The sequence below is a fragment of the Phyllobates terribilis genome, unplaced genomic scaffold (genome assembly GCF_046119375.1).
Source record: "Phyllobates terribilis strain yellow unplaced genomic scaffold, ASM4611937v1 Scaffold_8__6_contigs__length_399053987, whole genome shotgun sequence".
Lineage (NCBI taxonomy): Eukaryota > Metazoa > Chordata > Amphibia > Anura > Dendrobatidae > Phyllobates > Phyllobates terribilis.
This window is the reverse complement of record NW_027362768.1, coordinates 199339212-199364291: the sequence shown is the minus strand read 5'-3', so window position 1 is coordinate 199364291 and position 25080 is coordinate 199339212. Positions and strand designations below refer to the sequence as shown.

The 25080-nt window shown below is 52.5% G+C and overlaps 1 protein-coding gene across 2 annotated transcripts in view; it reads left to right on the top strand.

The window, feature by feature from the left end:
* The window catches only part of ERI3 (ERI1 exoribonuclease family member 3), a 388446-nt gene that overhangs the window by 33824 nt on the left and 329542 nt on the right, over positions 1–25080 (top strand). For both annotated transcript variants that reach the window (XM_073644030.1, XM_073644028.1), the window contains one exon: positions 5782–6068. In XM_073644030.1, the coding sequence (XP_073500131.1) occupies positions 5782–6068 (287 nt within the window). The remainder of the gene's footprint in view (positions 1–5781; positions 6069–25080) is intronic.

The following is a 25080-nucleotide window of genomic DNA, read 5'->3' as shown; positions in this document are numbered from 1 at the left end:
TTTTGCTGTTTGATTTTGTTGTTGCTGCCAATGTGCATTATTCCCCACATTTGCTGGAAAAGCGCATTGTTTTGTGATGGTTTTCAAAATTCTGTGCTTGAATGCTGTGTTAATGAAAATTCGCCTCCTATTTGTCCAAATTCCTAGAAATATCCAGAGAAGGTATGGTAATTTGTTCCGTGGAGCAGGGAAACCAATCTGGAGCTTTTTGTGCCCATGAATTAGCAGTATGTATGGATGAGGAATGAAGCATCCGCTGAAAAGAGCACCCTACCTACAGTGAAGCACGGCGGGGGCTCTGTGATGTCAGCGGTGGAGCGCGGCAGGGGCTCTATGATGTCTGCGGTGGAGCGCGGCGGGGGCTCGGCGATGTCTGCGGTGGAGCGGTGAGTGGGCTCGGCGATGCTCTTGGTTTGCGAACTTGCAACTTGTGGAAGTAAAAATGGATTTAGTGAAGGATCAGGAATTCCTAGGAGAAAATGTCACGTTTCTGTGAGTATCTGGATCTCTGGTGCATTGGACTTTCTTCAGTCCACCAAGGCTTAGTTTCAGAAGAGGTGCTGAAGATTCTTTAGCGGCCGTCAGTCGCTGAATTGAACCCATAGAATATCTTTGGTGGCATGTTAAGAAGGCGGATGCAGACAACCCAAGAATATTATTGACCTGGAGGAATTTACCCATGAGACTGGGCTCAGATTTATCAGGAGCAGTGTCAGAAGCTGGTGTCTGGCGATGCATCATGTCTGCTGCAGGTCATAACAGCCAGAGAAGATGCTGGTCATGGGGGGGAGTGTATCCTGAGACCACAGAATTCCGTAAAGGTGACATTTCGTGGTGAATTTGGAGAAACCTCTTCTGCAACCCCTGGCAAAAATTATGGAATCACCGGGCTCGGAGGATGTTCATTCAGTTGTTTAATGTTGTTGAAAAAAAGCAGATCACAGACATGGCACAAAACTAAAGTCATTTCAAATGGCAACTTTAGGGCTTTAAGAAACACTAAAAGAAATCAAGATTAAAAATGTGGTACTCAGTAAGGGTAATTTTTTTCAGACCGAACAGAGGGAAAAAATTATGGAATCATGAAAAACAAACACACAAAAGAACACTCCAATACATCACTAGTATTTTGTTGCACCACCTCTGGCTTTAATAACAGCTTGCAGTCTCTGAGACATGGACTTAATGACTGACAAACAGTACTCTTCATCAATCTGGCTCCAACTTTCTCTGATTGCTGTTGCCAGATCAGCTTTGCAGGTTGGAGCCTTGTCATGGACCATTTTCTTCAACTTCCACCAAAGATTTTCAATTGGATTGAGATCCGGACTATTTGCAGGCCATGACATGGACCTTATGTGTCTTCTGTCAAGGAATGTTTTCACAGTTTTTGCTCTATGGCAGGATGCATTATCATCTTGAAAAATGATGTCATCATCCCCAAACATCCTTTCAATTGATGGGATAAGAAAACTGACCAAAATATCAATGTAAACTTGGGCATTTATTGCAGATATAATGACAGCTATCTCCCCAGCGCCTTTACCTGACATGCAGCCCCATATCATCAATGACTGTGGAGATTTGCATGTTCTCTTCATGCCGTCATCTTTATAAATCTCATTGGAGCGGCACCAAACAAAAGTTCCAGCATCATCACCTTGCCCAATGCAGATTCACGATTCATCACTGAATATGACTTTCATCCAGTCATCCACAGTCCACGATTGCTTTTCCTTAGCCCATTGTAACCTTGTTTTTTTCTGTTTAGGTGTTAATGATGGCTTATGTTTAGCTTTTCTGTATGTAAATCCCATTTCCTTTAGGCGGTTTCTTACAGTTCGGTCACAGATATTGACTCCAGTTTCCTCCCATTCGTTCCTCATTTGTTTTGTGCATTTCCTGTTTTGGAGACATATTGCTTTAAGTTTCCGGTCTTGACGCTTTGATGTCTTCCTTGGTCTACCAGTATGTTTGCCTTTAACAACCTTCCCATGTTGTTTGTATTTGGTCCAGATTTTAGACGCAGCTAACTGTGAACAACCAACATCTTTTGCAACATTGCGTGATGATTTACCTTCTTTTAAGAGTTTGACAATCCTCTCCTTTGTTTCAATAGACATCTCTCATGTTGGAGCCATGATTCATGTCAGTCCACTTGGTGCAACAGCTCTCCAAGGTGTGATCACTCCTTTTTACATGCAGACTAACGAGCAGATCTAATTTGATACAGGTGTTAGTTTTGGAAATGAAAATTTACAAGGTGATTCCATAATTTTTTCCCTCTGTTCAGTCTGAAAAAAATTACCCTTACTGAGTACCACATTTTTTTATCGTGATTTCTTTTAGTGTTTCTTAAAGCCGTAAAGTTGCCATTTGAAATGACTTTAGTTTTGTGCCATGTCTGTGATCTGCTTTTTTTCAACATTAAATAACTGAATGAACATCCTCCGAGCCCGGTGATTCCATAGTTTTTGCCAGGGGTTGTGTTAGTTGTGCTCAGATATTTCCATTCTTCTTGCTTCCTCGGTTTTTTACAAACAGCAGAGAGTTGGTAAATGTTACTAATACCGGAACGTACACGGAGGGGTGATAGTGATGGCTGAATCTGAGGTTACAGGAGCCCTCTTGTGTTTGTGTTGCTGTAGTGCGGTGTCAGAGGGTCGTGCTTTTGAGCTTTGGGGTCTCGCTCGTTGGTGTGCGCTGATCTCTGGAGACGGCGGGATTTGCAGTGCTGTTCCTGCGGTGTTCACCCTGCAGTGGGAGGTGAGGGGATGGTGGGAATAGGTCCCCGTCCTTATATTTAGAGGTTGGGGTGGAGGCTGGAGAGCTTTTCTCTGATCACTTTTATATGGGAGAGACTTTGTATATTTGGGGTGGGGTGTGACCTGTGCGACCTCCTGCTGATCTGCACAGCGCCACCCTCACTCTCGTGGCTGTATCTGGTACTGCTGCTTGCTTCACTACTAATACGCGGCAGCTTGTGCCGATGCTACTTATGTCTGGGGGTGACGGGGTGTTTTTGGGGGTGTGCTGGGTTTTGTTGTTTGCCCCTTGGCGGCTTCGCGCCGGTTACGTTGCACCGTGTCGCCGTGCCAGACTCTCTCTGTGTCGGGTTTCATGTTGACTTCTCGCTCTCCGTGTATTTATAGAGTCACAGGTGGAAGTATCTGTGTGATGGCAGTCATGTACTACTGGATATTGAGAGTTATGGTCCTTCGAGTAATGAATACTTAGTTGTGGCAGCTATGTAATAACAGGACTGCAGAAAAAGTCCGGCTTATTGTGTACTGTGGTGGAGAATGAGAGTGGTAGTTTTATTAGGAGGATGAGCGTTGTGATCTTACAATGATCTGCTGTGGTTCTCCCCGGATGATAGGAGTAGTGGTGATGGAATGGTGTGACGTGTATCGCAGTATTTGCGCTTTGTTTTTTTCGTCACTTTTCTTCCTTGTATCCGTTACTGTTTTTGCGCCACATTCTACAAAATGGCGCTCACCTGTTTATGAATTTTGTGTAAAATCAAGAAAGGTTCTTCTTTTTCTCTTTTTTCCTTTATCTTGTGCCTCTTGAGAAGCGTCTCCCGATCTGATAAATTGTTGCACGCAACTCTTGACATTTGCACAGAAATTTCTGGTGTTGTAAAGAGTCGCTCCGTGGAGGACGGCGCGCGTGTGCGCAAACATTTCTCAACTTTAGAAATGTTGCGAATACGGAATTTCCCGCAGACATCCGGACTGCAAAAACCGAGGAGCAGAGAATCAACTACAAAAACAAGAGAAAAACTAGACGAATGCCGTAATGAATCTGCCCGATGTCTCCATGATGGCGGGAGGCTTAAGCACAGCGCAGCGGTTACCTAGTGATATTGGCGGTTGATGATGAGAGTAGTAGTTCTCGGTTGATGATGAGAGTAGTTGTGAATCTTTTACATGTGCTCCAGGTAGTAACCGATGACTTCTAGGTTTTGTGTGCTTGTGTCTTGACTCGGAGGCCTCCACATTTATTCGGGAGTCTCATCCTTGCTGCTGGACGGTGGCTTGTGATTGGACAGGACCTGAGCGGCATCCGTGTACTCAGGTAGTACTTCTGGGCAGAGCATGAGTCCGTCAGGTTAATGTGCTGCTCTGAGGACACGGAGAGATAGAGGCTGCTTACTACTATGTGTATGGCTTCCTATAATAAACTCTGCAGCCTTTACTACCAGCTCTGCTCATCCTGATCCCCCTGATTCATCTGCAGTGATGACTGAAACAAGCAGATCTGGACGGAGGAGATAATGGGGTCATTAATAATTGCGCAGCACTGCTGTAGGAGACCCGGATGTTACTATTGGGCCGACTTGGGTTCTGAATGTCCCACAGAAGTCCTCAGTAAATGGGTGAGGACCCTCTGAGCTGCATCTTGCTCGTCCTTCACCTCATCTTCATCTCTGTGTGATATCCACCCTATAAACTCTGCAGACATTGTAAGGAGACGCTCCGCCGTACAGAGCGCCGGTCACTCAGGGGTTTATCACTCGGAGATGATACTTTGGGAGATGGATGACTTTGCCTGCAGCCCCCCGGTCCGTGTCGGCTGTGATAAGGTGATTCCTTCATTGCATATGTTGGGGATCACTCCTCCTCCTCATCGTTGTCCTCATCGTCCTCTTCATCACCGTCCTCGTCTTCTTCCCCTGCAGATGATTTCTCATTTAATCTTTGTTAATTTTTGATCTGATTACCGCAGTTAAGTCTCTGACATTTTAAGCATTTGGCCCTTGAGCCTTAATTGGGTGGTCTTCATCTCCTCCGCAGACCCCGTCCTGAAGTGTTAATGAGTAGATGATAGTAGTGGCCTTGCGGGTGCGGAGGAGGGGCTCGTCCTGTAGAATTGGGGGACTCCCGGTATACAGCAGATACTATAGACCGGCCCTCCTCCTATATGGATCCCTTTTGTGCAGTGGTTATGGGCACTGGTGCACTCTGGGCTCGGATCGGCGCAACTCGTACGTGTCCAGCACTACACTGAATGAGAACATTATCCGTCAGTCCTTGCTTCTTGTTACTATGAGCTTTACTGGTGTATACACCTTTCCTGTGCTGATGGGTTTGCTACAATGTATCAGTGCAGGAACAATGAATCAGTCTGGAGACCATTTCTCTCACAGAGGAGTAACGAACCCTCTGCTGTGAGAAGTCCTGGGCTGCGGCAGTGTGCCACCTGCTCTATAGGTGCAGCACGAAACCTTCATCTTCTTGGGGAAATGTTGCACTTACTTTACCTGTGTGCGGCTTTGTCGCAGTCAAATACATCCTATAAAAGTATAAAATCCTATAAAAGTATAAAATCCTATAACAGTATTTTCAGTGGTGTCACAGAATGTAGCAATTTACAGAACGGCAGAAATGGTGCAAATGGCATGCGAGTGATGGTGAAGTGTGTGGAGACGGCGGTGAGGTCCCACGGCGGCCCGCAGCTAGGAGGGGGCTCGGCCGCAGCTAGGAGGGGGCTCGGCCGCAGCTAGGAGGGCGCTCGGCCGCAGCTAGGAGGGCGCTCGGCCGCAGCTAGGAGGGCGCTCGCCCCCCGCAGGAACCTCTGCGCATACAATCGCTTTCAGCTCCATCTCTCAGACAAATTTGAATTTCTTGACTTTTGTGTAAATATTTAATTCGATTTGTTGCAGAAGTGATTCTGGGAGTTGTAGTCCTACGGGTGGCCACAGGCACCTGCTCGCAGGGACGTGTGGGGCGGGGGTCTATGCTTCTGATTTCTGACACTTGTCCGTTCTGTCCGCAGGTTTCCATGTAAATGCAGCAGAGGTTTCAATGCAGTTATCGTCCCTCGTCCGGCCACAAAGACTCCCCTCGCTGCTGCTCTCCAGGTCTCTGGGAACCGCATCCTGTGACCCTTTCTCTGTCCTCCGAGCCGACACCGGAGCCGACCCAATGCTCAACAGGAAGCTGGGCTGCCAGGGGTTTGGGGCGTCCGTGGCCGCGATGACCTCCTTCCCCCCACAGAGATACCATTACTTCCTAGTGCTGGATTTTGAGGCTACATGTGACAAACCCCAAATCCATCCTCAGGTAGAGCGATGATCACACCCTGCAAATATCTAACCTGCATTATTGTTATAGTACGGCACCATTTTCAAGATCTCCGCTTGCTGTAAGTGAATGTGGACAATAATTGTCTGATTCCCGAGGCTGAAAACCTGACCCAATACGTCTCGCAGCGCAGTTTGCTACAGTTACATCTCAGTCATTTCTCTATGAGCTGAACTCACAGCGGCACAAATCTGTCCTCATAGTTTGTTACATTGTGTCAGTGCAGATATTCCTCTGTCAGATAATTATAGGAGCGCACAAATCTCTGTCCTGTAGTTTGTTACAATGTGTCAGTACAGGTAGAATGTGTCAGACTGAAATGCAGACAATTCAGCTTAATGAGGATTATCTAGACTTGTAAGAAGCCGTCTATTGTGTGAGCGGGTCAGCAAGCAGAGGTCTTGAAAATAATAAGGAAACGGATACAAAGTCTATTATAAAGCTGCTTTTTTATTACACTGTGATTGAGTTTGATGTAATCCAGTTTAACATTGATATCAATCCTGGAGAACGAGCCGAGGCTGCAGCCGGAGCAGAGGAAACTACAACTGTTCATCCTGATCCTCCTGGTGCATGAACACAATCCTGGAGGCTCAGGAATAGAAGGGAGAAATGTGACTGTAAGGGTATGTGCGCACCATGAGTATTTTGTGCAGAAATTTCTGTAGCGTTTCTGCAGTTCTTGGCAGCAAATAAAGCTGCGTAAATTCTGCGCGGTTTTGGTGCTTTTTGATGCATTTTTTTATGCGTTTTTTCCAATTGACATGCTGCACATTAAAACGCAATGACAATCCTGACAGGATAATTCCTGATCATGTGCACCGCACTTCAAGTTCTCATAGACATTGATGTCAATGGGATTCACTCCAATGCGTTTTTGGGGTCAATTCTGCGCTGAAAAAAAAAACACCTCAAAAACGCAGCATGTGCACAGAGCCTTAGGGTTCACTCAGACAAGTACAACCTGATAAAACTCGGGATTGCGCTGGGATCTGTGTTATTCAATGCGGCCGTGCGGATAGGAATATTTTTTTTCTCACATACGATTTCACTCCGAAATCAAATGGGTGCGAGAAAAAATATCGGGCGCCATAGACCCCCAGAGCGGAGCCTGATATTTACCGATACATTGTAATTCTGTCAGATGGGAAATGATTAATAGCTGCTGAGTAAAGAAAGGGATCGTACACGGGCGACAGGTGAGAAGGAATCCTCCCGCTTTTCTGGGCTGATCCGACTGATTTTTTTTTTTTAATTCACTTGTGTGACCCCCGGCCCCACGATCAGTATCTGGTCAGTATTTGGTCAGTGTTTTATATCAGGAGTGGGAGCCAAAACCAGATGAGGAACAATCAGAGAAAAGGAATAATAGAAACAAGTCACCAATTCTGCATTTATCACCCACTCCTGAGAACAAATACTGACCGGATACTGATAGTGGGGCCGTGGCCTTATACTGATAGTGGGGCCGTGGCCTTATACTGATAGTGGGGCCGTGGCCTTATACTGATAGTGGGGCCGTGGCCTTATACTGATAGTGGGGCCGTGGCCTTATACTGATAGTGGGGCCGTGGCCTTATACTGATAGTGGGGCCGTGGCCTTATACTGATAGTGGGGCCGTGGCCTTATACTGATAGTGGGGCCGTGGCCTTATACTGATAGTGGGGCCGTGGCCTTATACTGATAGTGGGGCCGTGGCCTTATACTGATAGTGGGGCCGTGGCCTTATACTGATAGTGGGGCCGTGGCCTTATACTGATGGTGGGGCCGTGGCCTAGGAATGAAGAAGCTGAGCCTGGCTCCTGAGTGGTCTGCATGTCGGTCTCCAGCCTGCCCCCTAGTTCAGGGTTTGCAGGAAGCCTCCTGACCCCACAATGACAAACAGACATTTACTTTCTCTTTTTGATATCTTTGTGTATGAGTTTTTTTTTTTTATAATTGTTTCTTCCTGCAAAAAAACAAAACAAACAAAATGTTAGCGAATCTTGAGTACCCCCCCGCGTCCTGCGCGGCGGCCTGAGAGGCGGCATCGGGATTCATCTGTCGGCGCGGAGATCAGCAATTACAACATGAGGAGCCAAATGCCGCACATGACCCGCAGCACAAGGCGGCTGACAAACAAGGCCGGACAAATCCACCCATAATTTATAAGCTTTGCCCTAAAATCTAATTATTTGGCAATTTGAATTTCTCAGCGGCCGGAGATCTGCAATAAATTTAACCCGCCATAAATTATTGAGGAGACGCTGCCTGTGGTGTAAATCAAAAGAAGATAAAGGAGCGAGCGAGTCCGGGCCGAGCACACGGCTTCTAACTAAGGAGATCTGTCAGCCGTCCTGTCTGATCAGCTCTCCTGTCCTGTCTGGAAGCACAATGGCGGCTGTTCACCCGCCGGGGCCCGGCCGCTGGCTCCTCGTGTCTGCCCGATTTCTAGATCTTCTTGTCGCTATATTATGTGTGTGTCCCCGGGCGCGGCGTTTGCTCCTGTGTTTTTTTTCCTTTTTGCCGGTGTCATTAGTCGCTTTGGTCTTGTGTCTCCAGTCTTTGCTTCATGGTCACTCAGATTGCGGTCTGGTGACTCTGCCATCAGTAGGACAGGCTTGCGGGTTCTGCAGCTCGCAGGTTCTGTGACTCGGCTATCAGTAGGACAGGCTCGCGGGTTCTGCGGCTCACGGGTTCTGCGGCTCGCGGGTTCTGCGGCTCGCGGGTTCTGCGGCTCATAGGTTCTGCGGCTCGCGGGTTCTGTGGCTCGCGGGTTCTGTGGCTCGCGGGTTCTGTGGCTCGCGGGTTCTGTGGCTCGCGGGTTCGGCGGCTCGCGGGTTCGGCGGCTCGCGGGTTCGGCGGCTCATAGGTTCTGTGGCTCGCAGGCTCGGCGGCTCGCGGGTTCGGCGGCTCATAGGTTCTGCGGCTCATAGGTTCTGCGGCTCATAGGTTCTGCGGCTCATAGGTTCTGCGGCTCGCAGGCTCGGCGGCTCGCGGGTTCGGCGGCTCATAGGTTCTGCGGCTCGCAGGCTCGGCGGCTCGCGGGTTCGGCGGCTCATAGGTTCTGCGGCTCGCAGGCTCGGCGGCTCGCGGGTTCGGCGGCTCATAGGTTCTGTGGCTCATAGTTTCTGCGGCTCGCATGTTCTGCGGCTCGCGGGTTCTGCGGCTCGCGGGTTCTGCGGCTCGCGGGTTCTGCGGCTCATAGGTTCTGCGGCTCATGGGTTCTGCGGCTCGCGGGTTCTGCGGCTCGCGGGTTCTGCGGCTCGCGGGTTCTGCGGCTCGCGGGTTCTGCGGCTCGCGGGTTCTGCGGCTCGCGGGTTCTGCGGCTCGCGGGTTCTGCGGCTCGCGGGTTCTGCGGCTCGCGGGTTCTGCGGCTCGCGGGTTCTGCGGCTCGCGGGTTCTGCGGCTCGCGGGTTCTGCGGCTCATAGGTTCTGCGGCTCGCGGGTTCTGCGGCTCGCGGGTTCTGCGGCTCATAGGTTCTGCGGCTCGCGGGTTCGGCGGCTCGCGGGTTCGGCGGCTCGTAGTTTCGGCGGCTCGTAGTTTCAGCAGCTTGTAAATACACAAATTCCAGCAGGAAAGAGAAGCAATGGATTTGTGTGTGACTTTCAGTCTCGCACATCGCTCTGGAGGGATTTTGAACCAATCTTCTTTAAAACGTTCCTTACAGCGAACATCATCCGAAGGCGACCTGTTTTTTAAATCAAGTTTTTTTTTGTTACATGTAATTTTTATCATAAGTTTTTCTTCATTAATAAACACAAATAGTAATCTCGTGATTGTCACAGGCTCCTTATCATCAGAGGCAGGATCACAATGACTGATAACACCTCTATATACAGTACATAACTCAGGATCCACCATTCACAATAGGTGATGCCACAGTTCACCTCCTCCTCCTCCTGTACAATGACTGATAACACCTCTATATACAGTACATAACTCAGGATCCACCATTCACAATAGGTGATGTCACAGCTCACCTCCCCCTCCTCCTGTACAATGACTGATAACACCTCTATATACAGTACATAACTCAGGATCCACCATTCACAATAGGTGATGTCACAGCTCACCTCCCCCTCCTGTACAATGACTGATAACACCTCTATATACAGTACATAACTCAGGATCCACCATTCACAATAGGTGATGTCACAGCTCACCTCCCCCTCCTGTACAATGACTGATAACACCTCTATATACAGTAGATAACACATGATCCACCATTCACAATAGATGTCACAGCTCACCTCCTCCTGTGCAATTACTGATAACACCTCTATATACAGTACATAACTCAGGATCCACCATTCACAATAGGTAATGTCACAGCTCACCTCTTCCTCCTGTACAATGACTGATAACACCTCTATATACAGTACATAACTCAGGATCCACCATTCACAATAGGTAATGTCACAGCTCACCTCCCCGTCCTGTACAATGACTGATAACACCTCTATATACAGTACATAACTCAGGATCCACCATTCACAATAGGTGATGTCACAGCTCACCTCCCCCTCCTGTACAATGACTGATAACACCTCTATATACAGTACATAACTCAGGATCCACCATTCACAATAGGTGATGTCACAGCTCACCTCCCCCTCCAGTACAATGACTGATAACACCTCTATATACAGTAGATAACACATGATCCACCATTCACAATAGGTGATGCCACAGTTCACCTCCTCCTCCTGTGCAATTACTGATAACACCTCTATATACAGTACATAACTCAGGATCCACCATTCACAATAGGTGATGTCACAGTTCACCTCCTCCTCCTGTATAATGACTGATAACACCTCTATATACAGTAGATAACACAAGATCCACCATTCACAATAAGTGATATCACAGCTCACATCCCCCTCCTCCTGTACAATGACTGATAACACCTCTATATACAGTACATAACTCAGGATCCACCATTCACAATAGGTGATGTCACAGCTCACCTCCTCCTGTGCAATGACTGATAACACCTCTATATACAGCTGATAACTCAGGATCCACCATTCACAATAGGTGATGTCACAGCTCACCTCCTCCTCCTGTACAATGACTGATAACCTCTATATACAGTACATAACTCAGGATCCACCATTCACAATAGGTGATGTCACAGCTCACCTCCCCCTCCTGTACAATGACTGATAACACCTCTATATACAGCTGATAACTCAGGATCCACCATTCACAATAGGTGATATCACAGCTCACCTCCTCGTCCTCCTGTACAATGACTGATAACACCTCTATATACAGCTGATAACTCAGGATCCACCATTCACAATAGGTGATGTCACAGCTCACCTCCTCCTCCTCCTCCTGTACAATGACTGATAACACCTCTATATACAGCTGATAACTCAGGATCCACCATTCACAATAGGAGAAGTCACAGCTCACCTCCTCGTCCTCCTGTACAATGACTGATAACACCTCTATATACAGCTGATAACACAGGATCCACCATTCACAATAGGTGATATCACAGCTCACCTCCTCCTCCTGTGCAATGACTGATAACACCTCTATATACAGTACATAACTCAGGATCCACCATTCACAATAGATGATGTCACAGCTCACCTCCTCCTCTCTTCACAGAGACCTTTGCACATGCTCATTAGATGCTAGATAGGGTCAGTGTCCGGTCGTTGCGGATCATGTATTTGTGTTATTTCCTGAAACGCCAGGAAGTTAGAAAGCCCCCAGTGGCCGATGTGAAAACTGCAAGATTTCTGTTATGAAATCACTAGATGGTGGCCTGATTCACACGCATCGGGTATTCTAGAATATGTATGTGGTACACCGGGCGCAATCAGCACAGCAGTTTTTAAATTTAACGCTAATATCGCTGATTGGTCGCAGCCGTGACCAATCAGCGAACCATGTTAGTGAGGACCGGGGAGCGGCGCTGCTGGAGATGAGCGGCTGCTCGCAGCAGAAGTATCCCGACCGGCGTCGCCGCTCCCCTGTCCTCCCTTCACACTTGCCGTCGGGAGATCAGCGGGCCAAGCCGCTGATCTCCCGACGGTAGCCGCATGGAGGTCACCGGTGCTGCCCGTCAGGGTACTTGTGCTGCCAGCAGGCGCCGCTCATCTCCCTGCTGCATCGCCGCTGACCTCCGTCCAGCAGATGAGCCGCTGACTGCCGCCATCTTTTTCTGAAATCCCGCGTCGCTGATCGGCCAGACCAATCAGCGACGCAGGATTTCCTGGACAGACAGACAGACAGACAGACGGGATAAGACAATTATATATATTAGATGATTGTGATAAAATATATAAACATTGCCACAAAAGTATTCAATAATACATTTAACACTTCAATGAATGACGGATATATCTACAATGCACCGTGTCGGGATGTGTATAGAGCGCTCAGGAGCTGAGCCCGCATCACACTAAGCAGATACGCTTAATCTGAATAGCCGCCATCCACGCTCTAATCGCCGCTGTTGACCATTTAGATGCTGCTGTTCAGGAAGGAAAAAAGTAAAGCGGCATCTACTGTAAGAAGGATTTAAGCCTGGTCCGGGTAGAATAAAACCTTTTATTCCAGTAAGCATCTTGAGGACGGTCCATCCTCTTCATCAGGTGTATACAGGCCATAGATCACCATCAGCCTTTATACAGGCATGTGGTGACATCACAAGACATGTAACCTTTGATTGGTCACTCACTTACTACAAATTCAATAAGCAAATAAAAGCCATAAATTGTTCACAGAATTCTGACATTTGAAATACAATGGATTCATTGCTACCCACCAATGACATTAAAATTCCAGAGAAAAAAGTAAATAAGGTAGATATGAAGTGTTTATATTACAAAACATCTCATTCACCAAAGAATATCGAGGAAAGCTATTAAAGTGGCATGGCGGCCAGTGCCCGCTCACCCTCTACCACTGGTGGGGCAGCATGGCGGCCAGTGCCCGCTCACCCTCTACCACTGGTGGGGCAGCATGGCGGCCAGTGCCCGCTCACCCTCTACCACTGGTGGGGCAGCATGGCGGCCAGTGCCCGCGCCCCCTCTACCACTGGTAGGGCAGCATGGCGGCCAGTGCCCGCGCACCCTCTACCATTGGTGGGGCTGCATGGCGGCTAGTGCTCGCGCCCCCTCTACCACTGGTGGGGTAGCATGGCGGCCAGTGCCCGCGCACCCTCTACCACTGGTGGGGCAGCATGGCGGCCAGTGCCCGCGCCCCCTCTACCACTGGTGGGGCTGCATGGCGGCTAGTGCTCGCGCCCCCTCTACCACTGGTGGGGTAGCATGGCGGCCAGTGCCCGCGCCCCCTCTACCACTGGTGGAGCAGCATGGCGGCCAGTGCCTGTGCCCCCTCTACCACTGGTGGAGCAGCATGGCGGCCAGTGCTCGCGCCCACTCTACCACTGGTGGGGCGGCATGGCGGCCAGTGCCCGCGCACCCTCTACCACTGGTGGGGCAGCATGGCGACCAGTGCCCACGCCCCCTCTACCACTGGTGGGGCGGCATGGCGGCCAGTGCCCACGCCCCCTCTACCACTGGTGGGGCAGCATGGCGGCTAGTGCTCGCGCCCCCTCTACCACTGGTGGGGCAGCATGGCGGCTAGTGCTCGCGCCCCCTCTACCACTGGTGGGGCAGCATGGCGGCTAGTGCTCGCGCCCCCTCTACCACTGGTGGGGCAGCATGGCGGCTAGTGCTCGCGCCCCCTCTACCACTGGTGGGGCAGCATGGTGGCCAGTGCTCGCGCCCCCTCTACCACTGGTGGGGCAGCATGGCGGCTAGTGCTCGCGCCCCCTATACCACTGGTGGGGCAGCATGGCGGCCGGTGCTCGCGCCCCCTATACCACTGGTGGGGCAACATGGCGGCCGGTGCTCGCGCCCCCTATACCACTGGTGGGGCAGCATGGCGGCCAGTGCTCGCGCCCCCTATACCACTGGTGGGGCAGCATGGCGGCCAGTGCTCGCGCCCCCTATACCACTGGTGGGGCAGCATGGCGGCCAGTGCTCGCGCCCCCTATACCACTGGTGGGGCAGCATGGCGGCCAGTGCTTGCGCCCCCTATACCACTGGTGGGGCAGCATGGCGGCTAGTGCCCGCGCACCCTCTACCACTGGTGGGGCAGCATGGCGGCCAGTGCCCGCGACCCCTCTCCCACTGGTGGGGCAGCATGGCGGCCAGTGCTCGTGCCCCCTATACCACTGGTGGGGCAGCATGGCGGCTAGTGCTCGCGCCCCCTATACCACTGGTGGGGCAGCATGGCGGCCAGTGCTCGCGCCCCCTCTACCACTGGTGGGGCAGCATGGCGGCCAGTGCTCGCGCCCCCTATACCACTGGTGGGGCAGCATGGCGGCCAGTGCTCGCGCCCCCTATACCACTGGTGGGGCAGCATGGCGGCTAGTGCCCGCGCACCCTCTACCACTGGTGGGGCAGCATGGCGGCTAGTGCTCGCGCCCCCTATACCACTGGTGGGGCAGCATGGCGGCCGGTGCTCGCGTCCCCTATACCACTGGTGGGGCAACATGGCGGCCGGTGCTCGCGCCCCCTATACCACTGGTGGGGCAGCATGGCGGCCAGTGCTCGCGCCCCCTATACCACTGGTGGGGCAGCATGGCGGCCAGTGCTTGCGCCCCCTATACCACTGGTGGGGCAGCATGGCGACCAGTGCCCACGCCCCCTCTACCACTGGTGGGGCGGCATGGCGGCCAGTGCCCACGCCCCCTCTACCACTGGTGGGGCAGCATGGCGGCTAGTGCTCGCGCCCCCTCTACCACTGGTGGGGCAGCATGGCGGCTAGTGCTCGCGCCCCCTCTACCACTGGTGGGGCAGCATGGTGGCCAGTGCTCGCGCCCCCTCTACCACTGGTGGGGCAGCATGGCGGCTAGTGCTCGCGCCCCCTATACCACTGGTGGGGCAGCATGGCGGCCGGTGCTCGCGCCCCCTATACCACTGGTGGGGCAACATGGCGGCCGGTGCTCGCGCCCCCTATACCACTGGTGGGGCAGCATGGCGGCCAGTGCTCGCGCCCCCTATACCACTGGTGGGGCAGCATGGCGGCCAGTGCTCGCGCCCCCTATACCACTGGTGGGGCAGCATGGCGGCCAGTGCTCGCGCCCCCTATACCACTGGTGGGGCAGCATGGCGGCCAGTGCTTGCGCCCCCTATACCACTGGTGGGGCAGCATGGCGGCTAGTGCCCGCGCACCCTCTACCACTGGTGGGGCAGCATGGCGGCCAGTGCCCGCGACCCCTCTCCCACTGGTGGGGCAGCATGGCGGCCAGTGCTCGTGCCCCCTATACCACTGGTGGGGCAGCATGGCGGCTAGTGCTCGCGCCCCCTATACCACTGGTGGGGCAGCATGGCAGCCAGTGCTCGCGCCCCCTCTACCACTGGTGGGGCAGCATGGCGGCCAGTGCTCGCGCCCCCTATACCACTGGTGGGGCAGCATGGCGGCCAGTGCTTGCGCCCCCTATACCACTGGTGGGGCAGCATGGCGGCTAGTGCCCGCGCACCCTCTACCACTGGTGGAGCAGCATGGCGGCCAGTGCCCGCGACCCCTCTCCCACTGGTGGGGCAGCATGGCGGCTAGTGCCCGCGCACCCTCTACCACTGGTGGAGCAGCATGGCGGCCAGTGCCCGCGACCCCTCTCCCACTGGTGGGGCAGCATGGCAGCCAGTGCTCGTGCCCCCTCTGTTATCTGTTATTGCCGCATCTTTAAAATTTAAAAGTTCAAGTGAAAATATAAAACTCACAAACCCGCACAGTAACCTGTAAAGCGGGGAAATTAAAGTCCAGAACTTGTTTGTTTTTTTTGGGCACCAGACTTACCCAAAAAAAACAAAGCAAGTGGTGCTGAAATCTCCATATGTGCTCAAAATAGTATGACTAAAATGGTCAGCTCGCTAAACACGAGCGGTGGCACCGCTCCGGAAAACAAAAACATTACGCCCCCGATTCATCATGACGGGTGTCTTTCTGGCCGTTCTTCCTGAGGGGCTGTGAATCTTTGGAGGCGCCATGTGCTCCTCACCATAAATCTTACTCCACACCTGAACTGGAGTAATATCTGTGGTGTGAGGGACGCCCACGCTCCTCATGATTTTGACAAGCGGGGCGATTGCCTGACCCCCCCCCCCCCCCCCGTCATGCCCAAATTCTACCCATTCTGTTGGAGCTGAGCAAAAAAGTTGCAAGATGTTAGCACAGCCTCACATTGCACCAAAATGTTACAACTTTTCAAAGTTGTGGCGTAAAAGCTTTAATGAATTGGGGCCTCTGGGTCTCTCAAAATGACAACCAACTTTTTTTTTCTTTTCAATTTTTTGTTTTTTATTTTTTTTTCACTACTTGAATAAAAAAACAAGCTGTGCGGTTTGCTATCGCCGTGTTTCTACTTACCTGGATAATCATGTTTCAAAGTCATTTTTACCATGCAATGAACACAATAAAAAGAAAACCCAAAACCTATGGCAAAATTGTACATTTTTTTTCATCATTTTGTGCCATTACAACTTTTCCCTCAAAAAACAAACCCTCATACGACTGTCGACCGAAAATGAAAAAATCTTTCTTGTTTTTTCCTCCTCTTCAAAAAAAAAAATACAAAAGTGATAAATGGATCAAAAGACAGAAATCCAGCGTGAAGAACTTGTAAACTAGCCTTTAATGAAAAACTTTAAAATGGATTTATATCCAGAGAGGAGGATTGTGGGATCACAAGAGAATAGTTTAGTAACAGACGCGTTTCGGAATTTCTTCCTTAATCTTTGTCAGACCGAAACGGTTCGAGATGAACTGAACCTGCGGAAAGGTCCTGACATTGTTTATATGGAATCAGGGGTCCCGGACCTCCTCGGTGCCTCCCCAATGCAGCTGTAGATGAAAAGTCTCCTCGTGTCGCAGGTTAATGCGCTGTGTGCTGCGGGATGAGACCCTTACACATGGCGGCTCTCAGGGGCCGCGCCGCTGCAGACTTGTTACACAGGCGCCGCAGTCATCCGGATCCGATCTGTAGTCACAGTGCAGGAGATGCGGTAGCTAGCCGTGATCAGAGACATCTCCCAGATTCCCTGCTTGTTCAGTGTCTGCACACAGTTTGCTCTGGTGATTTGCATTCTGGGAAGCGTCCTCCCATCGGCCTCTCTGTACAGTCATCTGCCCTCTGTTTTATGGCTATTTGGGAGGTGTGTGACCATAAGCGTGCTGACTGTTTCCACCAACATTCTGCGGGATGGAGGCAGCAGCTCCGGGATAACGATCTGCAGGATGGAGGCGGCAGCTCCGGGATAACGATCTGCAGGATGGAGGCGGCAGCTCCGGGATAACGATCTGCAGGATGGAGGCCGCAGCTCTGGGATAACGACCTGCGGGATGGAGGCGGCAGCTCCAGGATAACGACCTGCGGGATGGAGGCGGCAGCTCCGGGATAACGACCTGCGGGACGGAGGCGGCAGCTCCGGGATAACGACCTGCGGGACGGAGGCGGCAGCTCCGGGATAACGACCTGCGGGACGGAGGCGGCAGCTCCGGGATAACGACCTGCGGGACGGAGGCGGCAGCTCCGGGATGACGACCTGCGGGACGGAGGCGGCAGCTCCGGGATGACGACCTGCGGGACGGAGGCGGCAGCTCCGGGATGACGACCTGCGGGACGGAGGCGGCAGCTCCGGGATGACGACCTGCGGGACGGAGGCGGCAGCTCCGGGATGACGACCTGCGGGACGGAGGCGGCAGCTCCGGGATGACGACCTGCGGGACGGAGGCGGCAGCTCCGGGATAACGACCTGCGGGACGGAGGCGGCAGCTCCGGGATAACGACCTGCGGGACGGAGGCGGCAGCTCCGGGATAACGACCTGCGGGACGGAGGCCGCAGCTCTGGATCAGTATGAGATAATGCTTTTGTAAACTGAATCGAGTAAACCCAATGCGACCGTTGACCTGCGCGGCGGATTTTCTCAGATTTCTGGACGTCTCCTCAATGTCGCTGTTGTAATGTGCAGCTAGTTTTCCTTCTGGAAATCCCATTGGAATAATGCAGTTTTTGGCGCCAGCCCTCCGTCTGTTTCATGAGGACATTGCTGCCTTTCCTGTATATTCGCAGCTGATTTTTCCTCCGGACTGCACGTTCCAGGAGTGACAACGTGAATGAGATTTCATAGATCCGGGATTTACCTGCCGCGTCCGGAGAAGGTGATAATGGGAGAAATGTGCTGCAATTCCGGAGCGGCTCTGCACCCACGTCTGCCACAGTTTTTGTCTCTGCACATAACACTCGTGGGAACGTATAAAAATGGACGCTGCCCTCTGTAACCCAGCGAGTGGGCACTGTGGCATCACTTGGTTGTGGCGGGTCCACCTCGCGGTCAGTCAGGTGCCGGTTCCTCGTGACAGGCCGTTCTGCGGCTTTGGCGCTGATTTTGTTTTGTAAATGATGAAACAGGAGGAAATCGGCCACATTTCCACAGAAGAATAAGCTTGCTGTGGATTTAGCGGTGTTATACAATGTTTTTTGAATCCGCCTGCGTTTTGCTGCAGATAAATATTGTCAGAAATCTGCACCTATTCCACCACGTCTGAACGTGGCCTTACAAAGCGGCTCTGCTTCCTGGATCTCTGACCCCCACTTGTATTATTAGGTACGTTGCCGGGTTTGTCTCCGTGGTCCCTTAACAGTCTGTGGTATATAGCGGGTTCGGGCGGTGCCACCACTTTGTGCCGCCATGTCCTGGGAGACGCGAGGCTCTGCTCCGGACTCACATCCACTCTTTACACAGAGATAATTGGAGCCGAAATTTATCATCAATCTCCGAGACGATAAGTCAAACACAATCATATTAGTCCATTAAAGGACGGTTCCATAACATTTAAGCCCGGACCGTCCTCTGCATTTTCATCAGTCGCTTCCATCTCTGAACCTTTCTGCTCTGATCTAAGCAAACTAAATAAAAAGTTCAGCACTTGACCCCTGACTGCGAGGAAAGACGAGAGCGGCGGCGCAGCAGGAGCAGGTTGTAGTGTCCACGGCACGTCGGATGCATTTGCTCCTTGATGAATCTCCCGGTGCCGCACGTCCCTAGGAGCGCTCCGCAGGAACGTGCACCACAATATACCATCACCAGATGCACAATATATCGCCGTAATATAAAGCCGCAAGACCCCCTCACCAATAATGTGAGATCTGAATCTACTAATGGGGTCTGAGCACAGGGCCGTAAATCCTGCCTGACAGATGTGTAAGACCCTCGCTGTGAACCAGAGGCTGGAGATGAATCGGCTGCATCACAGATTAATATGGCGGCTCCCCCCGCTCTGCACTGCGAGAAGAAGAAAACACAACAAGTTATATGGCCGAAGTGTGCTGTAGGTTGCAACGTTAGGAAGGTGATTATTACAAAGTCTGGGTGACGTCACTGCGGCACGTGGTACTGGTGACGTCACTGCGGCACGTGGTATTGGTGCCATCACTGCGGCACGTGGTACTGGTGATGTCACTGCGGCACGTGGTACTGGTGCCATCACTGCGGCACGTGGTACTGGTGCCGTCACTGCGGCACGTGGTACTGGTGACGTCACTGCGACACGTGGTATTACTGCGGCACTGGTGACGTCACTGCGGCACGTGGTATTGGTGCCCTCACTGCAGCACGTGGTACTGATGATGTCACTGCGGCACGTGGTACTGGTGCCGTCACTGCGGCACGTGGTACTGGTGACGTCACTGCGGCACGTGGTACTGGTGATGTCACTGCGGCACGTGGTACTGGTGCCGTCACTGCGGCACGTGGTACTGGTGCCGTCACTGCGGCACGTGGTACTGGTGCCCTCACTGCGGCACGTGGTACTGGTGCCGTCACTGCGGCACGTGGTACTGGTGCCCTCACTGCGGCACGCGGTACTGGTGCCGTCACTGCGGCACTGGTGCCGTCACTGCGGCACGCGGCACTGGTGCCGTCACTGCGGCACGCGGCACTGGTGACGTCACTGCGGCACGGGTGCCGTCACTGCGGCACGCGGCACTGGTGACGTCACTGCGGCACGCGGCACTGGTGACGTCACTGCGGCACGCGGCACTGGTGACGTCACTGCGGCACGAGGCACTGGTGACGTCACTGCGGCACGAGGCATTGGAAATGCCACTGTAGTACCGGCACCGTCGCTGTGGTACTGCTGCCGTATCCCCATTTTCCTTCCAGATTTGCACTTCTAGGCTCTGTACATTGGGTGTAATAACTTTGCCATTGTCCCCTATGGTCGCCAGGACGTGAAGGGTTTCCTCTCTCAGGACATATGTTACTGTTTGTCTTGTATAGCACCTCCGTATACCTCGGCGTTGTACAGAATGATGATGGAGGTTCCAGAGCCGTGGTCTCAGCGGCACCCTATTTTGTGGCACTGACCTGATTCCCGGGTCTGCACGACCCCGAGTCCTGCGCTTGTGTAGCCGCACCGCTATAATCTGTTCCCAGCGCGGGTCCTTTATTCTGACACTACTTCATATATTCTGGATTATCAAACACAGAAACTGAAGTGTAAAAACGGGCACAAATTCTGCGGCAGACTCCTCCTTTCCCACCCGGTGGTCCTCGCGGGTCTGTATACGCTTTGTACGGCCCTGTGGTCCTCGCGGGTCTGTATACACTTTATGTACGGCCCGGTGGTCCTCGCGGGTCTGTATACACTTTATGTACGGCCCGGTGGTCCTCTCGGGTCTGTATACGCTTTGTACGGCCCGGTGGTCCTCTCGGGTCTGTATACGCTTTGTACGGCCCTGTGGTCCTCGCGGGTCTGTATACACTTTATGTACGGCCCAGTGGTCCTCGCGGGACTGTATATACTTTATGTACAGCCCGGTGGTCCTCTCGGGTCTGTATACACTTTATGTACGGCCCGGTGGTCCTCTCAGGTCTGTATACGCTTTGTAAGGCCCGGTGGTCCTCGCGGGTCTGTATACGCTTTGTACGGCCCGGTGGTCCTCGCGGGTCTGTATACACTTTGTACGGCCCGGTGGTCCTCGCGGGTCTGTATACGCTTTGTACGGCCCGGTGGTCCTCGCGGGTCTGTATACACTTTATGTACGGCCCGGTGGTCCTCTCGGGTCTGTATACGCTTTGTACGGCCCGGTGGTCCTCGCGGGTCTGTATACGCTTTGTACGGCCCGGTGGTCCTCGCGGGTCTGTATACACTTTATGTACGGCCCGGTGGTCCTCGCGGGTCTGTATACGCTTTGTACGGCCCGGTGGTCCTCGCGGGTCTGTATACGCTTTGTACGGCCCGGTAGTTTCCCCTCCTTTCTGTTGATTCACTGTATATTGACTGCTGGGATTCCAGCCAGTGAAGGGTTAAACCTTTCTTAATTGCATTCCCGGGTTGTAAAAAATGTATGAACGCGCTCATAAAAGTGTCAGCAAGTAAAATGTTTGCTTTTGGCTGCTTTGATTAAATTTTGCAAACTGTTTTTGAATATTAAGGAGCCGTCGTTATTGGTCGCGTGATTTTTTTTTAATGCAGAAACCCAATGACATCAGTCAGCGGTCGCATTTCCATAACCCCGGCGCCTCACAGGATATACGGCAATGGCGGCCTCATCGCTATGCCTCTTTATTAGGGAGAACTGACCAATTCATCTTCTGAAGGCACAAAACAAATTGTCACTCGTCGTCCCCAACACAAGGGACATAAAAAATGAGATTAACATCACCAGTAATGATTGCGCTTTTATCTGCTCCTCGCTGTTTGTTTTATCTCTGCGCCGTTTGTTACAGATATCGGTCTCATTAGCGAGCGCCGGCGTCTTATACAGTCACGTGAGCGGCGACCGCTGACAAATAACAAGAGTCAAGAGGTTGTGGTGAAGCCTCGTACATGAGGGTCCGGCTCACACCTGATAGTTCAGGGGGCTGCCACTCGGGTGTAATTGATGTGATCGCCCCCGGCCGTCCCTTTCTCTCCGTACCTGCGGCTCCGCTCTGATCATCCCCGTGAGGTCGTCTCTGTTCTGCAAAGTTGTTTCTTTTCAAGTCAGAACAATTAACGTGTGAGATGCAAAGTAACGTGCGAAGCGCAAGACGATCAGTATTTGTGCACATAGCGCGGAAATAAATATACATGGAGTGACGTCTGCAAATTCACCGCCCCGCCCGGGGAGAGCTCCACTGGGCCACCCGCCCGGGGAGGGCTCCACCTGGCCGCCCCGCCCGGGGAGGGCTCCACTGGGCCACCCCGCCCGGGGAGGGCTCCACCTGGCCGCCCCGCCCGGGGAGGGCTCCACTGGGCCACCCCGCCCGGGGAGGGCTCCACCTGGCCGCCCCGCCCGGGGAGAGCTCCACTGGGCCACCCGCCCGGGGAGGGCTCCACCTGGCCGCCCCGCCCGGGGAGGGCTCCACTGGGCCACCCCGCCCGGGGAGGGCTCCACCTGGCCGCCCCGCCCGGGGAGAGCTCCACTGGGCCACCCCGCCTGGGGAGGGCTCCACCTGGCCGCCCCGCCCGGGGAGGGCTCCACCTGGCCGCCCCGCCCCGGGGAGAGCTCCACTGGGCCACCCGCCCGGGGAGGGCTCCACCCGGCCACCCTGCCCGGGGAGGGCTCCACCTGGCCGCCCCGCCCGGGGAGGGCTCCACCTGGCCGCCCCGCCCGGGGAGGGCTCCACCTGGCCGCCCCGCCCGGGGAGGGCTCCACCTGGCCGCCCCGCCCGGGGAGGGCTCCACCTGGCCGCCCCGCCCTGGGAGGGCTCCACCTGGCCGCCCCGCCCTGGGAGGGCTCCACCTGGCCGCCCCGCCCTGGGAGGGCTCCACCTGGCCGCCCCGCCCTGGGAGGGCTCCACCTGGCCGCCCCGCCCGGGGAGGGCTCCACCTGGCCGCCCCGCCCGGGGAGGGCTCCACCTGGCCGCCCCGCCCGGGGAGGGCTCCACCTGGCCGCCCCGCCCTGGGAGGGCTCCACGTGGCCGCCCCGCCCTGGGAGAGCTCCACCTGGCCGCCCCGCCCTGGGAGGGCTCCACCTGGCCGCCCCGCCCTGGGAGGGCTCCACCTGGCCGCCTCGCCCGGGGAGGGCGCCACAGAGGTTTACTCCACTAGGGCACTGAAGAACAATTAGCACAAATGTTTTGGTGACATTTTGTAAAGTCTGAAATGATGAATTATTCGAGAACATCTGGATAATGATGGAGGAAACCTAAAAATGTCGAGAGCTGAAAGGAGCAAAAGAACCACCAAAATCCAAACTTCTCCTAAAAAAGGCTCGAAAAGACCGACGAATCGGACTCGAGCATGTCACTCGAGCATGTCACTCGAGCATGCGTGATACATGGTGCATACCCGAGTACCCGATGCAAACTCAAGTAGTGAGCACTAGCGCTGAAGACCAACGACAACTTATTCAATATGATGACCTAATGTTATCAAATTCTGTATTGTAACTCTGGGTTCAAAATGTTCACTATACCCCTTGATAAAATCCTCATGGGGTCTAGTTTCCAAAATGGTGTCACTTGTGGGGGGGTTTCAACTATTTAGGTGCATCAGGGGCTCCCCAAACACGACATGGCGTCCGCTCTCGATTCCAGCCAATTTTGCGTTCAAAAAGTCACACAGTGCTCCTTCCCTTCTGAACTCTGCCGTGCGCCCAAACACTGTATTGTCCCCACATAAGGGGTATCTTCGTGCTCAGGAGAAATTGCACAACAAATTTTGGGGTCCATTTTTTCCTGTTAAAGTTACGAAAATAAAAAAAATGTGGGTCTAAAGTAACATTTTTGTGAAAAAAAATAAATGTTCATTTTTTTTCTTCCACATTCTATTAATTCCTGTGAAGCATCTGAAGGGTTAATAAAGTTATTTGAATGTGGTTTTGAGCACCTTGAGGGGTGCAGTTTTTAGAATGGTGTCACTTTTGGGTATTTTCTGTCATAAAGACCCCTCAAAGTCACTTCAAATGTGATGTGGTCCCTAAAAAAATGATTTTGTAAATTTTGTTGTAAAAATGAGAAATCGCTGGTCAACTTTTAACCCTTATAGCTCCCTAACAAAAAAAAATTTTGGTTCCAAAATTGCTCTGATGTAAAGTAGACATGTGGGAAATGTTATTTATTAACTATTTTGTGTGACATACAGTACAGACCAAAAGTTTGGACACACCTTCTCATTTAAAGATTTTTCTGTATTTTCTTGACTATGAAAATTGTAAATTCACACTGAAGGCATCAAAACTATGAATTACCACATGTGGAATTATATAGTTAACAAAAAAGTGTGAAACAACTGAAAATATGTCTTATATTCTAGGGTCTTCACAGTAGCCACCTTTTGCTTTGATGACTGCTTTGCACACTCTTGGCATTCTCTTGATGAGCTTCAAGAGGTAGTCACCGGAAATGGTCTTCCAACAATCTTGAAGGAGTTCCCAGAGATGCTTAGCACTTGTTGGCCCTTTTGCCTTCACTCTGCGGTCCAGCTCACCCCAAACCATCTCGATTGGGTTCAGGTCTGGTGACTGTGGAGGCCAGGCCATCTGGCGTAGCCCCCCATCACTCTCCTTCTTGGTCAAATAGCCCTTACACAGCCTGGAGGTGTGTTTGGGGTCATTGTCCTGTTGAAAAATAAATGATGGTCCAACTAAACGCAAACAGGATGGAATAGCATGCCGCTGCAAGATGCTGTGGTAGCCATGCTGGTTCAGTATGCCTTCAATTTTGCATAAATCCCCAACAGTGTCACCAGAAAAGCCCCCCCACACCATCACACCTCCTCCTCCATGCTTCACGGTGGGAACCAGGCATGTAGAGTCCATCCGTTCACCTTTTCTGCGTCGCACAAAGACACGGTGGTTGGAACCAAAGATCTCAAATTTGGACTCATCAGACCAAAGCACAGATTTCCACTGGTCTAATGTCCATTCCTTGTGTTCTTTAGCCCAAACAAGTTTCTTCTGCTTGTTGCCTGTCCTTAGCAGTGGTTTCCTAGCAGCTATTTTACCATGAAGGCCTGCTGCACAAAGTCTCCTCTTAACAGT